Below are 23,119 nucleotides of genomic sequence, written 5' to 3'. Positions count from 1 at the left end.
AACTAGAAGGGCAGCGGGAGAACCGGATATATATTAAAAATAATAATAATAATAATAATTAAGAAAAAACAACGCGAGGGGAGGACTTTCAAAGCCTGCAGCACAATCTACCATCCCTCAATTATTATTGGTTACAGCAGGTGTCAGCCTGGGACAGCCTAAAAGGCGACGTGACCCGAGTTGACCAGGCAGCAAAGCAGAGCGGGCAGCCAGGGACAGCCATATGGGCGACGCGACCTGGCTGCAACCACGGTCACAAAACTCAACAGGACAATGCAACCCGTGTGGAGTAACAGGCAAAAAGAGGGGACAGCCCATTCAGGAAGACGCAACCCTGCCAGCAGCACACACATGACTAGCAACAACACAGCTCAGCATGGAGAACCAAGGCACCATCCAAGTATTCGACCTTGAAGAAATTATCAAGGCAGCAAGGGAGGCGGCTTCAACGTACAGCAAACACTGGATCCTGAAGCAGATCAGGGGAGGAGGAGCAATTGAGGGGCCAATGCAAGAGGAGCACACAGAGGATGGGCGTAGCGACACAGCCAGGGACGAGGTGGAGCTACCCGGAGAGTCAAATAAGCGGCAGTGGAACACAAGCAGAGGAGGCAAAAAGGGGGACAAGAAAGAGGCAAGCTAATCCCATCAGCAGGGGCCCCAGGTCTCAGCAAGCAAGTGAAGGCAAACAATGGTGAGCAAATCAGTATGATTGTGCAGGAATGTTTAAAGTCAATGGTGCCTTTGCTATTTGCGAAGCAGGGGGGAGCATGCAAAGCAAATGGGCCCAGAGTGGCTGAGCCCAAGGGAGAGCCCCAGCGTCACCCGGGAGAAAGGGTCCCCTGCGCCTAGAGCAGAAGCTCTGAGCAAGCAATGCTCGTCACCTGACGGGGGAGGAGTTAACATCTGCTGGTGCTAGGGCACTACCAACACAGGTCTGGGGCAGTGGCACAAAAGTGGAGGCGTGCAGGCGGTACAGACCATCAGCTGGGGGTTGGCCCCAGAGGCATACAAAAGAGGCAGCCTAGGGAGTCCCTACGTGGTAGCCTGAGCACCAGGTTTGGCAAGTATGATACCACTAGCTGTCAAAGAGCGTATCTGGCGCTGGGAATTCATCAACATATTCTGGCTCTTATAGATTCAGGTGGAAGGCCTTGATTTGACCACAGTAGACAAGAAGAAGGAAGAGAGGAGAGAGAGAAATAGTGAGGAAAGAGAGGAATTTCGATAACTGGCTGGATGCGTTCAGCATTATGGCCTGCATTATAGTGGAGAAATGTCCTCACTGCGCTAAAGATTTATGGCTCTACAAGTCAAAGATACACGAAGCCCAGAAGAAATTCACAGGGGATGCCTGGCTAGATTACGACAAAGGTTTTAGGCTTAAAATGCAGGCTCACCCAGACGTGGAATGGGATGAGGAGGATGTGGCAGGTTACAAGCACAAGATGATGATAGCAAGAGAGGCTAAGAGCTGGGCAGGGAAGAGCGAGCATTCCTTTTGCGGGAACTATCAGAAGGGAAGGCAAGAGAAGGCAAGGCCTTCTACAAACAGCATCAGTACATGCAATGGAAGGGAACACAAACTGGGAAAGGGGCAACAGCGGTATGTTTCAAATATGACAAGGACGATTGCACTTGGGGAGCTGTTCACAAGTTCAGGCATGTGTGCTCCACATGTGGGGGGGTCATCCCGCAGCTGAATGCAAAAGGGGAAGAGGAAGCAGCCACAAGAGGGACAAAGAGAAGAATAAGTAATCAGGGCAGCAACGTAGCCTGGCTTGTGAGAGAGATGGAGTTGGCAAGATCCCCCATAAACACAGGCAGATTGAGGCAGCTAGCCTACGAATATCATAACAAAAACGACGCAAGGTTACTGTGTGAAGGTTTTGAGCAAGGTTTTAGAATCCTGAGATAACAAGAGAAAAATTAACAAAGAGAAGGAGCTGGAGAGAGTAGAGGGCCCTCTGAGTCAAGCTCCCCCGGTCTGGTAACATCACCCCTCAGAGTGGTCCCCAGAAAAAAGGCAAATTCAGGCTTATACATCACCTGTCTTTCCCTGAGGGTGAGTCAGTGAACTATGGTATTGACCCAGACGAATGCGCAGTGGGGTATGCATCAGTGGAGGATGCAGTAGAAATGGTGTACACTAAAGGGCGCGCACTGCCTTGATGGCAACAGCATAGTCGGCATTCAGGCTTCTCCTAGTCCATCCAGAGAGTTACCACCTTCTGGGTTTCAAATTTGAAGTCTAAACATAGTTTGACAAAGCCTTGCCCATGGGGTGCTCCATCCCATGCGCATATTTTGAAAAATTCAGCACCTTCATGGAATGACACTGCATAAATGACACCCAAGGGATGGGAAGCTACACTACTTAGATGAATGCTTTCCAATCTTTAGCGGCAGAGTTGGGGGTACCCTTGGCAGAGGACAAGACAATGGATCCTACCACCAAGTTGGTATTGGAAGGCATAAAATTGGACTCAAAAGCAGGTACATCTAGCATGCCCCAGGACAAAGTACAGGACTTAGCAAAGACCATCCAAAGGTTGCTGGTCAAACAGAAGGCCACCCTTGTGGAGCTCCAAGGGCTAATTGGTAAATTGAATTGTGCAGCTAGAGTCATCCCAGCAGGAAGGGTGTTTGCTAGGCAAATCATGCATTTGACGAGGGGGCTTGAGAAAAAACACCACCATGTCAGGTTGGGCTCAGGGGTGAAGCAGGATTTGAGGACATGGCTGTCATTTCTGGAGGAATTTAATAGAACCTTAATATGGAGAACAGGCTGGGTGTCCGCAAAGCATATCGAACTTTACACTAATGATGCAGGCAGCATAGGTTTCGGGCCATCCTCAAAAACAGATGGTGCGCCAAGAAGTGGCTGCAGGCATGGACAGCAGCGGGCCTCACAAGGAACATCACGCTCCTTGAGTTATTCCCGATTGTAGTGGCCCTAACAATTTGGCAGGAAACAGCTGAAGGATATGAGGATCATGCGGTGGTCTGATAGTCGGTGGGGTCTCTTCCTGCTATGAACCTACTAAAGATAGTCAAGCGGTAGTCCACACGATTAACAGAGGGGCATTCCAGTGTGCAAGAGTGTTGAAATTGCTGCGCCACCTGGTGAAAGTACAACTAGCAAACAACCTAGACATTCGGGCGAGGCATGTCCCAGGCATAAATAACACTAAAGCAGATGCACTCTCTCGATTCCAGATGGAGAGATTCAGGAGCTTGGCTCCAGTAGCAGAACAAGAGATGACACCGTTCCCATACAGCCTGAGGGGACCTGTCCCTTTTGATAGAACATGCCCTAGCCCCAAAGACAGCAAGACGCTATGCCGCCTGTGCAAGAACAGTGAAGAGGTCACAAGGTTAAGGGCCTTTGAGGACCACCAGGAAGCGAAGAAAGCAGTGGAGCAATTTATACAGTGGGCTTTCACGCAAAAGAAATCCAAGTCTTGGGCGCAGGTGTATCTAACTGTGGTGGCACACTTTAGTAGGCTCATAGCAGGAAGAGACCCCACCGACTCTCATTATATAAGGCCAGTGATGAAAGGGTGGCACAGACAAGAAGAACCTTCTAGGGACAGGCGATGCCCAATAGAATTTCACACACTAAGGCAGCTGGTGGGGGTGTTTATCCCTGAACAGCTTCGAAAGCACTCTCTTCAAAGCTGCATTCACCCTGCCGTTCTTTGGGGCTTCTAGGGTAAGCAAGCTTGTGGCCCCCTCCATAATGGGGAACACGCATGCATGCATACAAAGCCAGGATGTGCGAATAGGCCACAACCTTATGCAAATACTACTAAGGAGATCATAGACCGCCCATATAGGGAAAGGGGAGCTAAGATGCCTGGATGATCTAGAGTTATGCCCAGTGTGCAACATACAGAGGTATTTTGACCTGAGGCTGGTGGGGCACTGGGTGCTCTTGAAGCACGAGAATGGAGACTGCTTGTGCACATTTCAGTACAAATCAGTGCTCAAAAGGGTGCTGACCAAGGCAGGGCTCCCAGCAAGCGAGTTTGGTACACACTCGTTCCGGACAGGGGCAGCAACATCGGCTGCCCAACATGGCCTGGCGGCGGCAGGCACTAAAACAATTGGGAGGTGGAGCTCAAACGCCTATAAAGGTTACATCAGAAGGCAACAACCAGGCAACGACGAGCAACCCCAACACCCCCCCATCCTACACTGGTAGAGGCGGGGCCTGACACCTCCAGAAGAAAGTAAGGGGTGGGGGCAGAACAGCAGGCTGGGGCAAACAAACAAGAACCTTACTTTCCCCCTGGTCACTTCCAAATGCAGGTGCGGAACGCAGAACCGGATGGGTGATTGGAAATTCCTTTGTGCAGAGAGCCTGAGTCTGGTGGGAGGCGAGAGGTTTCAGGAGGGAGCGATGCCCACAGCGAACAGACGTAGAATGGTTTGGAAATGGGAGCACCTACCACAATGGAGGAGCTGTTAGTCGCCTGTCACATGAAGCCTGACGTGGTAATAATACACCTAGGCGGCAACGACCTGGCGCAGCTAGGTAGGAAGGGCCTGCTGGAAAGCATCAGGGGAACCTCACTTGGGTAGCGAGGCTGCTGGGTAGTACAATGCTGATATGGTCAGAGATCATCCCCAGGCAGAAGTGGAGGGGGACCAAGTCAGCAGGAGCAATAGACAAATCAAGAAAGCGTGGCAGTTTAAAAGTTTTGCATCGCAGATGGCTGGGAAAGCATCCTGCAAGTCTAATCAGCTTGCAGATGCCAGAATACTTTGGGGAGGACGAGGTGCACCTGTCTACACTGGAGAAAGAGGTATTTTGGGCCAACTTATGGGCTGCATTGCAGCTATCAGGCTGCAAATAAAATGGATCGAATTGGGAGGAACTGCCTAATGGGTGGTAACCCAAAGGCGGCGTGGCGGAGAGGAGCATTAAAGAACATGAAAGGCCACACCCAACACAGCGGGTGGCAGGGCTTCTTACTTTGGGATGCCTCACGGCAGAGTAAGGCAGTCGGGGGAGGTGCATGAAACACGGCACTCGCAGTCCAGGTCCGCCAGGGAGCTGGACACAAGGACTAACGAAGGTAGCGAGTTAAGCCTAAAAGAAAATTAGTACCTTCCTACACAAAAAGGAATAACGCCAAGGGGCAAGATACCCAAAGGACTAAACGCTTGGATTGTTTTATGGCATATTGATTGACAGGCATGTGATATGCAGATGTCAGCAATTTATGGGTTATGATAATATGTCGAAGGTGATTTATAACCCAAATGTACAAAATGTAAGTAATGAACTCATGGGCGTTCAATCTCATGGATGACAATGTGATTTATGGCAATTCAAGGCCTATTATTTGCATGCCGTAAGTGATGTGACACAAGGATTTATGGCCCTTATAAAAGTAAGGGCAGCCATGCTATAAATCAATATTAATAAACTGCAGCCAACATTCCCAAATCAAGAAACTGATTTGTGTGCTATCTTTTAGTATTTTTGGGAATGGGCTGCTTGGGGTGGTTTGGGGCAAAGGCCCGCACCCGAAGGAGGCTCGAGGGGCCGGAGCGGAAACCCCTCTGAGACCCACAATAAAGCGCACCAAAGTGGCGCACAAACAAAGGGGGACCAGAAGTGGCCCGCCGCTCTTTCCCCCTCACTCCCCTGCTCCCTCGAGCCCTCTGCGCAGGGCGGAAGCGGAAAGGGGGCAAGGTCCAGGATGGCCCAATGGGGGCCAAAGAATTGTTTAATTCCCCCCCCCTCTGTTCCCCAAGGGGACGGGGGGCTTAAAAAGGGCCTGCCTGGGTCGGAACCCCTCTTTCTTACCTGGGCGGCCAGGGAGCCACACAAAGCAGACACCCACCCACACCAAACACAAGGTACCCAGGAAGTCACAGGCTGAGTCAGAAGGGGCTGCAGCGGAGAAGAGCGTTAAAGAACATAAAAGGCCACACCCAACACCGTGGGGTGAAAGGGCTTCTTACCTTGGGATGCCTCACGGCAGGGTAAAGCAGTCGGGGAGGTACATGAAACATGGCACTCGCAGCCCGGGTCCGCCGGACAGCTGGACACAAGAACTAACCAAGGTAGCGATTTAAGCCTAAAAGAAAAAGAGTACCCTCCTACACAAAAAGGAATAACGTCAACGCCAAGGGGCAAGATACCCAAAGGACTAAACGCTTGGATTGATTTATGGCAATTTGATTGATGGGCATGTGATAAGCAGATGTCGGAAATTTATGGGGTTGATAATATGTCAAAAGTGATTTATGACTCAAATGTACAAAATGTAAGTAATGAACTCATGGGCGTTCCTTCTCATGGATGACAATGTGATTTATGGCAATTCAAGGCCTAATATTTGCATACTGTGTGTGATGTGACATAAGGATTTATGGCCCTTATAAAAGTAAGGGCAACCATGCTATAAATCAGTATTAGTAAACTGCGCCAACATTTCCCAAATCAAGAAACGGATTCATGTGCTATCTTTTAGTATTTTCGGGAATGGGCCTTTTGTTGGGGGGGGGGGTTCCTCTCACTCCACCCAAGTCCTTCTTTCCTGCCCTCTCTCACTCCGTGCCGCCTCATCCCACTTCTTCATTTTCTTTAAATAAAAGAAAAACACATTAGTTGTAGCCGCACCATAGCTCTTCTTTATTTTTATTTGTACCCATGCTGCACAATAGCCATGGTGCTGTACAACATGGATACAAATCATTGCCAAAGCCAATAGTTCTCACAAAAGAGACCTATTGGGTTTATGAAACAAAACTACATGTCCCAATACAATTTGCTGTGGGTGTACAAAAAAGACAGTACTAACCTAAAAAGTCACAAACGACATGAAACCACGTGATAGCTATGTTTATGTTTAACCGCATCCTACAGCCACTCTGCCCCTTTCCCACTCTATACGACCGGTGTTCCTTAAATACCTTTCACAGCAACATTTCTGGCCACGCACGCAATTGATTTTCTCAGCTACAAGCCGCACGACAGACATAAGGACAAGCTCCTCCTTTTTAGAGTTGGTGATTGAATGTTATTCTCCGGCACAGGAACACAAACTCCGTGACACACTAGCAGGTGGTATTTTCTCTCGCACATATTGTGCTTGAGGCGCGCACACTGTACATTCTGCCTGTTGCTTTCGTCCTTCCCCCGCAGCTTCTGAGGGAAATTGCGATCAGACATGTGCAGTCACTGAGTGCAGAGGAATTGTGACGTCATGACGCGCTTATGGCGCATCATCACAGGTGAATGGTGACGTAATGCTCCTATTACAGGCGCGTGGTAACGAGAAGGGACCTGGGATAGGAAAGTAAATGATTGCAATTGATAAGGAAGTAGCGCTTCATTTCGCACTTATGATACACCTTATTGAAAATGTTTCATGCTCTTCACTTTAAGGCACGTCACATTCAAACAACATGCATTGGTGGAAAGAGTTTTGTAAACGCAGACTTACCAGAGTACAGTAATTGGTGAGACTTTTGAAATCCACCTGCAGAATATTCCCAAAGAAGGGCAGAGAGGTGGGTCCGGGTGGGTAGCGGCTCCAACTCCTCCGGCGCTTCATGAAATCAAAGAGCAGAGCAAAGACGGTGAAGAAAAGAGCCAGCATCGTCAGGAAGGTACCCGAGGGCAGGAGGGACCAGGGCGCTGAGAGTAGACTCATGCTTGCTCCTTCTGACTCGCTACCAAATGTAATGTATCTGTCTCTCGTGTCCACTCTTCTCGCTCTGTGTTTTAAAGTTCGGTGCTTGTTTTGAATTTAGTAAAGCGCCAACATACCAGCACAGTCTGCTCTCACTCTCCGTCTCCCTCCTTCTTACTTGTCTGCACGAGCTCTTGCCTTCACCACGTCTGTGTAATTTTTTCTCTTAGTGTCTGTCTTGCAATGTGTCCTTTGCCAGTTCCTACCGCCCCTCTTTACCTCACTTCCACGCTTTCATCTCTTATTCTTGCTTTTCCTAGAGTTTCTGCCTGCACCTTCCCCAGCTCCTGCCTTTAAATTGAGCTTCTAGCTTCCACTCTCCCTCCTCGCCTCTCTTGTCTCCTCCCAGTTGTAGCCACCACCTGTCAGCCTTCTCTCGCCTGTCCTCGGCTCACCTCCCTGTCCTTCAATTTATGCCCGGCTCTCCTCTGTTTATCTTTGTGTTACTCCAATCGTGAGCTTTTGGACTCACATCTTCCCTTCTCATTGGACACAAAAGAAAAGGGGGGAGGGGGTTAGTGTAGAGCAGCTGAGTCAGTAAAAGTTTCTGGCAGCTCCCGATGTTGGTGATCCAAGCAATGACATAGCCAATAGGTAGGGCCACTGGAAATATATAGCGGGGTGGTCCAAATTATGCGGCAGACTTGAGTAAATTATGCACCAAAATAAGGCAAATTATGCAGCATATTGTGGCGCATACTGTGATAGTATTACTTCTCTATTCTGTCATTATTACTTGTTAACACCATCTGTCTTGCTAACACTGTCTGTATTGGTTGCACCTCAGTACTACTAGTTTAACAGCCAAACATAGCAATAAGTAACAGAAAGGTGACCAGTCAACTTTGCAAAGGGCCTTCCACTGCGCAATAACGCTCGTCGCTGCGTTTCTAGTCACTTGAATTGTTTGAGCTAGAAACCATTTGTTTGGGGTTAAAATCTGCAGATTATGCATCAGAAAATGGATTATGTGACAAATGCAGCCAATCGATTATTATTCGTTAAACACAGCAACCACACAAACGCATAATTTCAATGGACCTTCCAATAGGTTCGGCTTTTGTATGCCTGAACATATCGACATAGATCACACATAAATGCATATATGCAGACAAAGCAACAAACCTACAGATATCAATTCACCTACCGACTATCACACTAACAAACACCCTTTCAGACAGGCGATGATAAATCAATTATGTACCCATTCACAGCTTCCTACAGGCATCCATGCATAATTTTGTGCCTGGAGGCACCATGCATTCAAGAATTGTTGCAGGACAGGGGTTGAGGACAGAAGAATTGCCTGAAGACTGTGCACCCATTGCAGCAGTCTTGGGGAGCATAAAATGCTCCATTCGGGCAGGCACAACCAGTGCCCCAACATCTCACCCCTCTGACCTCACACAGCGGCGCCTAATGCCCTTGCCACCTGTTTGGACCAGACGGAGCATATGTGCATTGTTTTCACTGAAATGGTGAAATACTGCAGGGTAAATCACCCGGAAAATCCGGGTGCGAGCAGTTATTCCCTATTTCAGCTTAAAAACTCATAATGGTTGGACTTTGCAGAGAAGATTTCGGCCGATAAATATAATTCCTGCCTCTCGGTATCTTCCCTGCAAAGCCGGGTCAGCTAACCATGAGGGCCTCAGTATCTAGTCCTGAAAAACAAAGGTGATGCTTGGAATGTTAATAAGTCTCAGCCACTGGCAATCACTTGGATCTTAATAAAGTCAATTGTTTTTCCCCCTACTATGCTACTTCAATGAGGGACACACTATACATAAATTAAGTCCCAGATTTACTAAATGCTTGCGTCTCCATTGTATCATGCAAGGTGACGCAAGTCCTTAAGTTAAATTTACTACGCCACGCAGAGCTACCCTGCGCGACTCTGCATGGCATAATAAATCTAGAGTACTGCAGGGCAGAGCAAGTCACTGCCTTGCATTACTCTGCGCTGGGAAGGCATTCCATCGGTGGAGCATGAGTGTTTCCAAACATCCACCCATTGCTTTTGATGCATTCTCAAATTTAACAATAGTAAACCTCGAAATGCGTCAAAATGCCATGCCTTTCAAGGTGAGGTGTAACGAGAAGTATGCTTCCTATTTTTTTCCTCTTTCTGCAGCACACATTGAAAGAAGAAACTGCCTAAGAGGATTGTTTTTGTGCAGGAAGGTGCCCTTTCCTGCACAAAACAATCCTGCCTCTAAAGCAGGGTGCAAGGATACCTACGTTGACACTAGGTAGCCATTAGTGCACCAGCACAGAGAGAGAGCAGGAATGCGCCACATGTAAGTAAATATGGTGCATTCCTGCCCTCTTCATATGATGCAGCACAGGAAGGTGTCTTGTTGTGTTGCTCCAAATATCAGTAAACCTACCCCTAGATTTCGTCTTTCTCCAATAGTAACTGTCCAGCGTGAATTGACATGCCCAGTCCCATCCAGACATGAACACAAGCAACTCTCAATCCCCTTTGTCCTCAGTAGGCTCCATCAGTGAGATGCAGCTTGAGTATTATGGAGCAGTAAGTGCAAGACTATGAGACCCAGGTTTGGAGTATCTACCGCACATAGGGGACCACGCTGAAATAGAAAAGTGATAAATTAATGCTTGCAGTTGTCTCAGACATTTTTCTCAGTCTCACAACCCTTTCCCTGTAGTAATAATTCTTATCAAGTGGGTTTGTTCACTTGAAAGGAATACTAAAACTCTTAGAATGCCTTGTCTTGTTTACTGAAAGACCAGCATCAGGAGCATGGTAGAGTAACCTGTCAGTCCAACTTGCACTGGAGACAGACATTGTTAAATTTGCCGTTTTATGTATATTTATGATATTGATTATTTCACTGACATTTGTTTTCATGCTTCTTGAGGAATGTGATTTATTGCATACTACAATAAAGTTGACGAAAAAATGAAATGTTTTACACAATATTTTGAATTCTCCTTCTATTCTCAGCTATCAGAGTAGACTTTATTAGAGTATTTACTTTCAACTTGCAAAATTTTCACATATGATGCCTAATTTAAAAATGTTTAGACAAATTTACAACAAATGTAAACAATAATTTGGATTTGTGATTACCGAGTGTATTTGTTACATGTAAAATAGTCCCACGTGCATGGGAATGCAAAGAATACGAGGCAGAATGATACACCAAACAGCCAATAGCACACAGTAAGGCCCATATTTATACTTTTTTAGCACCGCATTTGCCTCATTTTTTTATGCAAAAGCAGCGCAAACTTACAGAAAACAATTGCATTTTGTAAGTTTGCGCTGCTTTTGCGTCAAAAGATGGTGCAAATGCGGTGCTAAAAAAGTATAAATAAGGGCCTAAGAGAGCAACACTCCTCTGTGTGGAGCCGAAGCCAACCGTTTGTATAGTTTAAAGAATGGTTAATAATATTTCTTGCAGACAGTTGCACTATCAAGCCAAGCGTAAAACTCATTAAAAAACAGGCTCTGATGATACAAAGCCATTTTGTTGTTGCAAAGTCTGCAACTCGCAAATTCACAAGGCTTGCTGTGATTTTGGGAGGGCTTTTTGTTATGTTATGGACTAAACCCATTTTGCGATCCAATGTTAGGTTACTGAATCACAAAATGGTTTTGAATCCCATAATGTATCACTATTTGGAAGGAGGTTGTTTAGGCCATCCTTTCCAAATGGTTAAAGCATGTATAATTGTTTTGCAACCAAAATGCAGTCACAAAATATTTAAATTTTACCAGTACCTCAAAGAAGATGGTAACTCATCCACAAAAGGGAGGAGGTCCCCTTGAAGCCCATTCCCATTGTGTATGTTAAAAAAAGTTTTTGGAGGAATAGCCAGTAGTCCATTTTCATAAGGAAAAGAGGCTGCATTAAAAAAAATACTTTATTAAAATGCAGAAGCAGGCCACCATCGCTGTGATAGCATCCAACTATAGTGAGTTCACAATTTGCAACCTCCCTCATGAATATTGAGGAGGGAGATCGGATTGCGATCCTTCATGATTCCAATTTTTGTGAACCAACCTATTGGTATATAGGCTGGTTCCCAAAATTCCTTTCCACTCAAAAGAATTTGGTGCACAATTTGCATCCACTGTTTGCAAATGGAAATTTCATACATTAAGCCCAAGAGGTGTGCATCAAGCTTTCAAATAGGAAGCTAAATACAATGTTTTTAGTGGTATATTGCAATGTCTCTGGCATTATTTTAAAATATTTAGCGTATGATGGAACAACATTCCAACTGTGAAACTAAAATTACAAAAACTCATATCAATGTTAAAACAGGTTGGGAGTTGCAAAGCAGTCTGCCTCTACAAATGCCAATTGATGTTCTTTTGGTGGTAAAAAAGGCCGAATTTGTTGTTTTAGTTGCTTGGGTTAGTGTACACAAGGCCATTTTGATTTTTTGTGAGGGAAAGCCAAAAGCAGGCACTATCATGACATTTCCTTTTTTAATTGATGGGGTGACAGGGAGTATGAAAGTACTGACATAGTATACATTTGAATCTACAGACGAAGCAGTGATGTAGCGCTACTTGAAGCAGAGATCGATAGAATATTAAGAGATGCCCCTAATTTTTTTTTCAATGTGGAAATTGTATATTAGGGAATTAGGAGAAAATTATATTTCACGATCAGCAATCACATGTTTAAACTCTGGTGCATTGCCAAGATGGGGGTGAGATAGGATGACTCTTTCCCATTTCACACACCAGGCCAGCTAATCCATTGCAATCTTGACATCAAGAGCCACATCTGGACCCAGATAGGGCATGACAAGGACACGAGAGACAGAGGAACAGGCAAGTAGGTGTGTTGTTGCCTGGAACCCTAAGAAAAAGCATCTCGACTGAATGGCTCATACGGGGTATCCACGGCCTTCAACACCTTAAAATGGCAGTGCCCATCAGGTGATGCTGAAATAAGTACTGGTTAGTGGCACGTCAGGCATCGTTCCGAACTCTGGAGTGGATAAAGCAGAGGCAAAGACATGGGGGCATGCAGTGGCTAATGAAGAAGACCCAGAAAATGAGGGTCAACACTGTGGCATGGAGTCCAGCTAACCGTGAGTGAGCACTGCAGGTTGCAGCAACGTCTGGACTGCTGGCTATACAGAGGAAGACAGGACAAACAGGTGAGAGACTGAGCAGCACTCATAGAGTTTGTGCATCCCAATCTCTAATCAAGCAACTTCGTGGCACTTACTGATGTGGGAATGGTTCCACTACTAAATACCCAAAGAAGGGGAGAAGGTAGCTTTCACAAGTGGCACTTGCTGGCACCTACTACCTTGAAGCCCATGCTTTATGTTAAAATCGAATGAGATGACACAGGGACGCAAGTGGGAGATCACTCTTTTACAGAGGGATGCACTCCGCAGAGACTGCACTTCTCCAGTGGAGCTTTTTGGTCTCTATTGCATGGAGCCCTCTCTGCAAATGACATACCTGCCTTGAGAAGTTTGCTATTGAGGTAGTGATGAAGCTGCACTCATTGCCCACAACTTGGATTGAAAATACGAGGGCCACACAAGCAACCCCCTCAGTAAAACAGATGAACACGCAGAGTTGCGGTAACCATGAGGAGAAGTTTACGCCATAGATAAACAGCCAGCAGGTTCCTGGGCCCTGCAAACTCTAGTCCTCAAATGGGGGAGATAATTACTTATTCAGACTTTCTCACAGTAACATCATTAGACTGTCTTCTGTGAAGACTAAGAGGGACTGATTAATTAAAGACATAATGGCAAAATTAGCTAATACACAAGTGCATCCCCCATCACACGTGAAGCATGCAGATAGAAATATAGCTGACAGGGGGAAGTAAAACATCTCAGGAAGGATGGACCAATCTCTAGAGGGTTCCTGGAGGAGCTATTTAGAGCGGTCTGAGACAGCACTGCAAGTCCTAAAGGACAACTCTGTCAAAAATTGGAGAAAGTGAAAAAAGACCTGGATGAACTTGGAGAAAGTTTTGTTACTCCAAATGAGACCAGAGATAGCAGGGAAAAGAGCTGACATTTTCCCACAAAGAACTACTACAGTTGTGTAACCACAACATCACACTACCAGCCAAACTCAAAACCTTAGAGTATAGCTCCATAAGAAATACAATTAGAATAAGGAGTAGCAGTGGGTGTGAGCAAGGGTTTAGATGTCAGTTAAAGGTAGTGGATGAGATGGTTGTGATGCGTGAGTGATATTGAGTGGTTCAATGGGGTGGTGCAAAACACTTGGAATAATAATAATGTATTAATATAGAATGAATTTGGATTTGTATTATTTTTGAGGATTTGGACCATGTGAAAATTGTAGTATAAATTCATGTGAATAATGGAATACATTTTGTAATTGTATTTATTGGCTCCACCCCCTTCCTTTGTTATAATCTTGTATCTGTTTGGAGTATATACCTATTGGGAAAATATCTGTAGGAGCAGTGTGTTTTGCAGTATAATTTGTTACTGCATATGTCCCCACAAAGACTTGTAAATCTTTAATAACAGTTCAAGCGTCAGCTGATCGCTGTGGCCAAACCCATAGGAATCAAGAACAAGAATCTACAGCTAGTAGAATTTTTTTAAAAGCCCCGTCAGAATTTTAGGGCCCACAATGGTCTAAATATACACACTGGAGGGGTTTATTGAAAACTCAGAGGGGTGTCTCTGGTGGGCGTGCTGTAGTGGAACTCTTAATTTGTTGGCAAGTATCAGAGCAAAGGACATATTGTTTCATGTTTGTACAGACCATGCCACCAGTAGTGTTTCTTAAGTAAATAAACTGTTGCCCCCACACAAGCATGTGTAGATGCCAAATCATCATGCACAGCTATTATCAGCTCTAGCCTGTGGTCCTGGTTGGGTATCACTTGATCACCCACCCTGGGAATACGGGCAAAAGGAATGTGTTGGGCACTCAACAGATAGGAGTATTTAGTTGGATAGTGTTTTTTAAGTAAGGGAGTACCACTGCGAGAAGCAGTGACTGCTGCCTTGATGTCATCAACTACCCTTGTTTGAGAATGAGTAATCACAGCTATTGCGTAAGTTTGAACTGCAGCTTTTGTGGTTTCTTCAGCCAATGGATTACCTGCAACATGTATACAGACACAGTGATGATTCAGTGCATGAATTACATGAGCCCATTGTTAGACCTGACAGCCTTAGGGTGGTCACCCCTAACCTTTTGCCTGCCCCCCTTCACTTTTTGGATACTGTTTTTGCTGGTTTTTAAACTCTGCGCACTTTACCACTGCTAACCAGTGCTAAAGTGCATATGCTCTCTCCCTTTAAACATGGTAACATTGGATCTTACCCAATTGGACTATTTAATTGACTTATAAGTCCCTAGTAGAGTGCACTATGTGTTTCCAGGACCTATAGATTAAATGCTACTAGTGGGCCTGCAGCACTGATGGTGCCACTCACCTAAGTAGCCCCTTAACCTTGTCTCAGGACTGCCATTGCCAGGCCTGTGTGTGTAGTTTCACTGCCAATTCGACTTGGCATTTAAAAGTACTTGCCAAGCCTCAAACTCCCCTTTTTCTACATCTATGACACCCCTAAGGTATGCCCTAGGTAACCCATAGGGCAAGGTGCTGTGTAGGCAAAAGGCAGGACATGTACCTATGTAGTTTACATGTCCTGGTAGTGTAAAACTCCTAAATTTGTATTTACACTGCTATGAGGCCTGCTCCCTTCATAGGCTAACATTGGGGCTGCCCTCATACATTGTTTAAGTGGTAGCTGCTGATCTGAAAGGAGTAGGAAGGTCATATTTAGTATGGCCAGAATGGTGATACAAAATCCTGCTGACTGGTGAAATTGGATTTAATATTACTATTTTAGAAATGCCACTTTTAGAGAGTGAGCATTTCTCTGCACTTAAATCTTTCTGTGCCTTACAATCCATGTCTGGCTGGGTTTAGTTGTCAGCTCATTGGGCATTCACTCAGACACACCCCAAACACAGGATACTCAGCCGCACTTGCATACATCTGCATTTTGAATAGGTCTTCCTGGGCTGGGAGGGTGTAGGGCCTGCTCTCACACAAAGGACTGCCACACCCCCTACTGAGACCCTGACAGACAGGATTTAACTGAAAGGGGACCTGGTGCACTTCTAAGCCACTCTTTGAAGTCTCCCCCACTTCAAAGGCACATTTGGGTAAATAAACAGGGCCTCTGCCCCTACAAAACCCAGACACTTCCTGGAGAAGAAACTTGTAACCAGAACCTGCATCCTGCCAAGAAAAACTGCCTGGCTGCCTAAAGGACTCACATGTCTGCTTTCTGTGAAGGCCTGCTGCCTTGCTGTTGCCCTGCTGCCTTGCTGCTCTCTGGCTGTGGTGAAGAAGTGCTCTCCAAGGGTTTGGATAGAGCTTGCCTCCTGTTCCCTGAAGTCTCAGGACCAAAAAGACTTCAGCTGTACAAGAAGGACTCCTTGTGTGGCAAAATTCAACGCACAGCCTGCCAGAACCGACTCACAGCCTGCACCGTGGTGAAAATTTCACCTCACGCCGAACCGGAACCACGCAGCCCGACTTCTCATCGAGAAGATTGATGCAGCGCCAGCGTAGCGACCGGAAATTCGACGCACGGCCCACTGGATCGACGCACAGCCGAACCGGAATGACACATCCCTGACTTCCAGAGAGGAATCGACACAGCGCCTGCTGTGTGGTAGAAAATTTGACGCAGCGGCCACCGAATCCATGCAACTCCTATGACTTCATACTGCAAGTGCAGGAAATACACGCACTGTGCCCAGGGCGTCCGAAAACCCCGCAACCCGAAGAGGAGCCATGACCGAGCGCCAGAAATCGATGCACAGGCATACCTGCGTGGAAACTAAACGACGCATCGCCGTGTGCGGCCCGAAAATTCGACACACACCCCCTTGTTTTCCATGCATCTCCTCCTCTGTGGTTCTTTGGGAGATTTTGCACGCAAACCAGGTACTTTGTGCTTGAAAGAGACTTTGGCCCTCATTACAACATTGGTGTGAAAAGCCGCTTACCGCCGTGCAGAAGACCGCCAACACACCGCCGCGGAAGACCGCTACAGTCATTATGACCCACAGCTCGGAATCCTCCAAAATCCAGACACCCACACAAGTCCGCCACACCAAAGGTCAGTGATAAACTGGCGATAACAAAACCTCCACCGTCACGCCAACAGGAATACGCCCACACTATCACGACACACGAATCCACGCGGTGGTCTTTCAACCGCGGTATTCCATTGGCGGTACACACTGCCGCACTCAAAATACACACACACTTACAAAACACTACCACATTGGACATTTTGAAATACACACACCTGATACACATACCACTCCCACACACCCAATACAATATAAAACACACACCCACATCACCCACAAACCCTTACAACCAGAACTGCTAAAGAAGGCCAGAGAGAGACACCACCATCTACAAACTAGCATCCACAGGCACTCAACACCATCACTCACACAACATCCACGCACCTCACACCACACACCTCTAAAATCACCCCACACTTCACAACACACACAACCCCACACATCACCCATACCACCCCCTGGCACCGCAAAGACACCCCAAGTTCTCGGAGGAGGAGCTCAGGGTCATGGTGGAGGAAATCATCCGGATAGAACCACAACTATTCGGATCACAGGTGCAGCACACCACCATAGCTAGGAAGATGGAGCTATGGTGAAGAATAGTCGACAGGGTCAACGCAGTGGGACAGCACCCAAGAATTAGGGATGACATCAGGAAGAGGTGAAACGACCTACGGGGGAAGGTGCGTTCCGTGGTCTCAAGACAACACCTGGCGGTTCAGAGGACTGGCGGCGGACCCCCACCTCCTCCCCCAGAACTCACTACATGGGAGGGGCAGGTCTTGGCTATACTGCATCCGGAGGGCCTAGCAGGAGTCGCAGGAAGAATGGACTCTGGTAAGTCTAACCTTTAACTACTTCATCCCCCACCCACCAGCATGCTATCACATACCCCCACCCTCGCCCTCACCCCATCACTCCAATCCCTCACGTATGTCCCAATATCACAAACCACACATCCCAAGCACTGCATGTAACACCAAAGCATGGACACCCATCACCAAAGCATGTCCACTACACATACCAACACAGACCCCTAAATCATTGTCACACAAGGTCCCACACAGGAATGCAAGCACTGCGGTACACGGTCACCCACCCATTGCACACCATGGCACACCAGATGCAATAATCATGCATTTACACCCCTGCAGGACCCCTACCCAACGTCACCGGACAGGAGGTACCAGACGTGTCCACTCCACCCACAGAATAGGCCCACAGTGATGACAGCAGCTCTGTCCAACTGGATCAAGATGACCAGCCCGGCCCATCTGGGACCTCGGGACAGTCGGTTCCCCTAACACTGGCACAGGCCACTACAGAGCTTGCCCCCTCTGGAAACACCAGTGCAGCACCCACCCAGCGGGCCCATCCCTCTGTCCCCAGGACACATCAATCAGCAGTGTGTCCACCACTAAAGGGAACCAAGGCTAACCCACCACTCCAACAACAACAGGGACCTGGGGGCAGTGGTAGTGGGCACACGGGTCAGGGGACAGAGGCACAGGAACACAGGGGAACTGGGAGGACTGCTGTGCGACAAGGGGAGGACAGGCCCAGGGAACCCACTCTCCACGAGGCCCTCTCCAACATCATGGGAGCATACCACCATTCCCAGGAGACAATGGCAACGGTACTGGCCAAGTTTCAGGAGACCCAGCGGCTGCAGGAGGAACAGTATTTGGGGTTCAGGGAGGAACTCAAGTCCATCAACACCACCCTGGTCACCATTGTAGGGGTGCTGAAGGACCTTGTCAACACCAGGAGGGACACTGTGGCACAACAAGGGGCCCCTGACACTAGCCTGGACGATGAACTGCCCACCACCTCCGCTGGCGCTAGTGGACGGGAGGCAGCACCACAGGACCACAACACCAGCACCCCACCCCTGCAGATGGAGAACCACCCCGCAAGTGGTCCATGAGATCCAGGACAAAGACAGAGAACAATGCCAAGACCCCTGCCAAGAAATGAGACCACCCTGATTGTCATCCTTCTGTCCCACTTTGTAACCCTGTCTATCCTTAAACTGCCCTAGCTCTACTTCCTATGCCCCTTTGGACAATGCACCTGCGTGACTAATAGACTGGACTTTGCCATGGACATTCCTCCACCATCACCCCTGACCATTTTACCCATCCATCCACTAATTTGCACTTCAATAAACACCCTTAAATCACAAATCAATCAGGAGTCTGTCAGTGCTTTCGAAAATGTGTATTAGCAATAACAGTGGATAAATGCTATATCCAATGTAATGTCAACATACCTATGTCACACAGCTCTAGTCCATGTGGAAACAAAGCAGATGTCACACAGTGGGACCCACAGCTCTGAAAACATAAGGGAAAGTGACAACTCAGTGACCATACACTGGGTGAATATGACAGACAGATGAGAGGTAGTAGATTTAAATCAGATGTAGCAGGCAGTGTTGTCTTCTTACCTGTGTCTCACTGGAAGTATTGATGAATAACCGTAGTTCTGTTGTTGATATCCTCTTCCTCAGCTTCCTTGTCTTCACTGTCCACAGGCTCCACAGCTGCCACAACACCTCCATCTGGACCATCCTCCTGCAGAAAAGGCACCTGTTGTCGCAAAGCCAAGTTGTAAAGCATACAGCAGGCCACGATGATCTGGCACACCTTCTTAGGTGAGTAGAATAGGGAACCACCTGTCATATGGAGGCACCGGAACCTGGCCTTCAGGAGGCCGAAGGGCCGCTCTATAATCCTCCTAGTTCGCCCATGGGCCTCATTGTAGCGTTCCTCTGCCCTTGTCCTGGGATTCCTCACTTGGGTCAGTAGCCATGACAGGTTGGGGTAACCAGAGTCACCTGCAAATGTCGAGGGACAACTGTTAGACACACACTAACTCATAGGGACATCCCCAGACACCTAGTCACAATGTATAGGGTCCATGTCCTCACCTAATAGCCACACACGGTGCCTCTGGAGTTGCCCCATCACATAAGGGATGCTGCTATTCCTCCGAATGTAGGCGTCATGCACTGAGCCAGGAAACTTGGCATTCACATGAGAGATGTACTGGTCGCCCAAACAAACCATCTGCATATTCATCGAATGGTAACTCTTCCGGTTTCTGTACACCTGTTTACTCCTGCGGGGGGACCAAGGCCACATGTGTACCATCAATGGCACCTATGATGTTGGGGATATGTCCCAGGGCATAGAAGTCACCTTTCACTGTGGGCAAATCTTCCACCTGAGGGAAAACAATGTAGGTCCCCATGTGTTTCAGCAGGGCACACAGCACTCTGGAGAACAAGTTGGAAAACATAGGCTCGGACATCCCTGATGCTATGGCCATTGTAGTTTGAAAAGACCCACTTGGTAGGAAATGGAGTACTGACAGCACCTGTACTTGAGGGGGGATTCCTGTGGGATGGCGGATAGCTGACATCAGGTCTGGCTCCAACTGGGCACACCGTTCCTGGATTGTGGTATGATCAAGTCTATAGGTGATGATCACATGTCGCTCCTCCATTGTCGACAGGTCCACCAGCGGTCTGTACACCGGAGGATTCCGCCATCTCCTCACATGCCCCAGCGGACGGTGCATATGGATGAGAACACCGAGCAAAGAGTGAAACAACTCTGAAGTACGTAAACGCAGCTTTATTTGAAAAATGTACCACATCGACATATGCCTGCATTAGTGTTTAAGCAAGGCCTAGATATGTGTGATGCAGTCCAAAATAATGCCATGTGGCCCCCTGAAATGGTGACTGCCTGACCTGTAAAGTGGGACAAGGGGATATGAGGTAACTGCACTGGCGTTGTACACTGTCGCGGTAGCCGGTCGAAGACCACGGCACAATCCTGCATTGGTTAACATTGGACCCTATGGGTCCTAGGAGCCAATGACAATGTACGCCGGCGGTGACGGTACGCACCGCCGCGGACGTGACCGCCATTTTCTCTCTGTTCAATCACTTGATACCTGATCTTCGACAGGAGAGGACCTACACTGCAAGTGCTGCTGTGACCTCAGTCTGGAAGAGACAATGGCTCATGTGTCTGGGGAAAGGGCCCCTGCCTTCAGCACGGAGGAGTTGGACAAACTAGTGGATGGGGTCCTCCCCCAGTACACGCTACTCTACGGTCCTCCAGACAAACAGGTAAGTACACTGTGAGCATGCTGGATGGGCAATGCCTGTGTGGAGTGGTGTGGTTGAAAGATAGGGGGGGAGAATGAGGCGTGCATGAAACAACGGGGAATGCATGTGGGTCATGGCAAGGGTAGGGATGCGGGCCAATGACTGTTACGGTGCGGATGGTAATAACATCTCCTTTTCCCCTGTACTCTTCATGTAGGTCAGCGCCCACCAGAAGAAGGACATATGCGTGCCATCGCCAAGGACGTCCGGACCCTGGAGGTCTACCACAGACGGAGCACCCACTGCCAGAAAAGATGGGAGGACATTCGGCGCTGGAGCAAGAAGACGGCGGAGGCTCAGCTGTGGATGGCCTCCCAACGTGGGAGGGGTGCCCGTCGCACCATGACCCCCCTGATGTTCCGGATCCTGGCGGTGGCGTAGCCGGAGTTGGATGGGCGCCTGAGGGCATCACATCAGCCACAAGGGGGTGAGTATACTCTCATTCTGCTGATTCCGCGTGCATTGGAGGTGTCTGGGTCAGGGAGGTGGGCTGTGGGTTCCCCTAGGCCAGGGCGAGTTTAGTAGGCAAGGTCCCTTCTTAAGGCAGGCCCTGTGGCATACCACCCCACCTGTGTACAGAGCCAACTACACCTAGTCAGGCTCCTGTGACATCCATGTGTGCAGCAATTGTGCGTAGCCTTGTACCCCATGTCCCTGTGATTGATTAGGGAACTTCAAGTGCATGGTGTAGTGCAGAGGGCTGCTGTGTCTGTGGTGTCCGCCTACAGTAGCGGTATTGCATGCACTGAACATGTCTTTCTTCTGTCTTCCCTCCCCTTTTTGTGGTCTCCCTGTTCTTGTGTGCATTAGCATCATCAGGCAGAGGAGCAGTGGCACCAGAGCAGGAGGGAGCTGCATCCCACATGGCCCTGGTGGGCGACACAACAGAGTCTGATTTCACCAGTGGGACGGAGGGCGAGGGGAGCTCCACGGCGGGGACAGGAGCTCAGACCAGCAATACGGACTCCTCCTCTGATGGGAGCTCCCTTGCGGTGGCAGGCCCCTCTGTGCCCTCCGCATCTACAGGTACAGCCGCCACCCCCCCTACCAGCACCGCCCTCCCAGCAGCCCCTCAGCTTTTGCCCCATGCCCGCTTACCCAGAAAGGTGGACATCTCCTTCGCCCCAGGCACCTCAGGCCCTGCCCCAGTCACTCCTGCTGCCCTCAGTGAGGAGGCCATTAACCTCCTCAGGTCCCTCACTGTTGGGCAGTCTACCATTCTGAATGCCATCCAGGGTGTAGAGAGGCAGTTGCAACAAACTAATGCATACCTGGAGGGCATTCATTCTGGTCAGGCAGCCCATCAGCGAGCTTTTCAGTCTCTGGCATCAGCACTGATGGCAGCCATTGTCCCTGTCTCTAGCCTCCCCCCTCCGACTTCCTCCACCCAGACCCAAACCCCTGTACCTCAGCCTATCCCAAGCACACCATCAGACCAGCATGCACACACCTCAACACACAAGGGAAGCTCAGGCAAACATAAGCACCACACATCCCACAGGCACTCATGCAAGCACCATACACATGCAGACACACCAACATCCACTGCCTCCACTGTGTCCCCCCCTCCACGTCTCCCTCCTCCCTCCCTGTCTCGTCTACACTCACACCTGCATGCACTACATCCTCAGCCACTACGTCCATCACCAGCACACCCACCACCACACCCCGCTCACGTGCAGTCACCACCCCCACTACCATTCACACATCCCCTGTGTCCTCTACCAGTGTGTCTGGGAGCCCTCCTCCAAAAGTACACAAACGCAAACAGCCATCCACCTCACGACAGCCTCCAGCCCATGCACCTTCACCCCAAGTCAGCAAACGTACACCTCCTACAACCACTACCTCTTCCTCCACTCCCAAACCCCCTCCATCTCCCCGTCCCAGTGCTCCCCAAAAAAATTCCTGGCCAAACTTGACCTCTTCCCCTCCCTCCCCCAACCCTTCCATTTCCTAGGGGCCGCCTCTCCAGGTCCCAACCCAGCACCTCAGCCACAACATCTGCGGGACCAGTGCCAGTAGTAACCAGCTTCTGGAGTGCGCCAAGCAGCAGGGCAGCCAGTGTGGCAAGGAGCCAGAGCACGGACAGTCCCCCAC

The 23,119-nt window shown here is 48.5% G+C and overlaps 1 protein-coding gene across 2 annotated transcripts in view; it reads right to left on the bottom strand.

The window, feature by feature from the left end:
- LOC138292689 (cytochrome P450 2D15-like) overlaps window positions 1-8,111 on the bottom strand; it is a 334,715-nt gene extending 326,604 nt beyond the window's left edge. For both annotated transcript variants that reach the window (XM_069231409.1, XM_069231410.1), the window contains exon 1: window positions 7,467-8,111. In XM_069231409.1, the coding sequence (XP_069087510.1) occupies window positions 7,467-7,676 (210 nt within the window). In that variant the 5' untranslated portion in view covers window positions 7,677-8,111. The remainder of the gene's footprint in view (window positions 1-7,466) is intronic.
- Between the last annotated feature and the right edge of the window lie 15,008 nt (window positions 8,112-23,119).

The sequence above is a fragment of the Pleurodeles waltl genome, chromosome 4_2, assembly GCF_031143425.1.
Source record: "Pleurodeles waltl isolate 20211129_DDA chromosome 4_2, aPleWal1.hap1.20221129, whole genome shotgun sequence".
Classification (NCBI taxonomy): Eukaryota; Metazoa; Chordata; class Amphibia; order Caudata; family Salamandridae; genus Pleurodeles; species Pleurodeles waltl.
The sequence above is the reverse complement of the archived record's forward strand: the minus strand, read 5'-3'. Positions and strand labels throughout refer to the sequence as shown.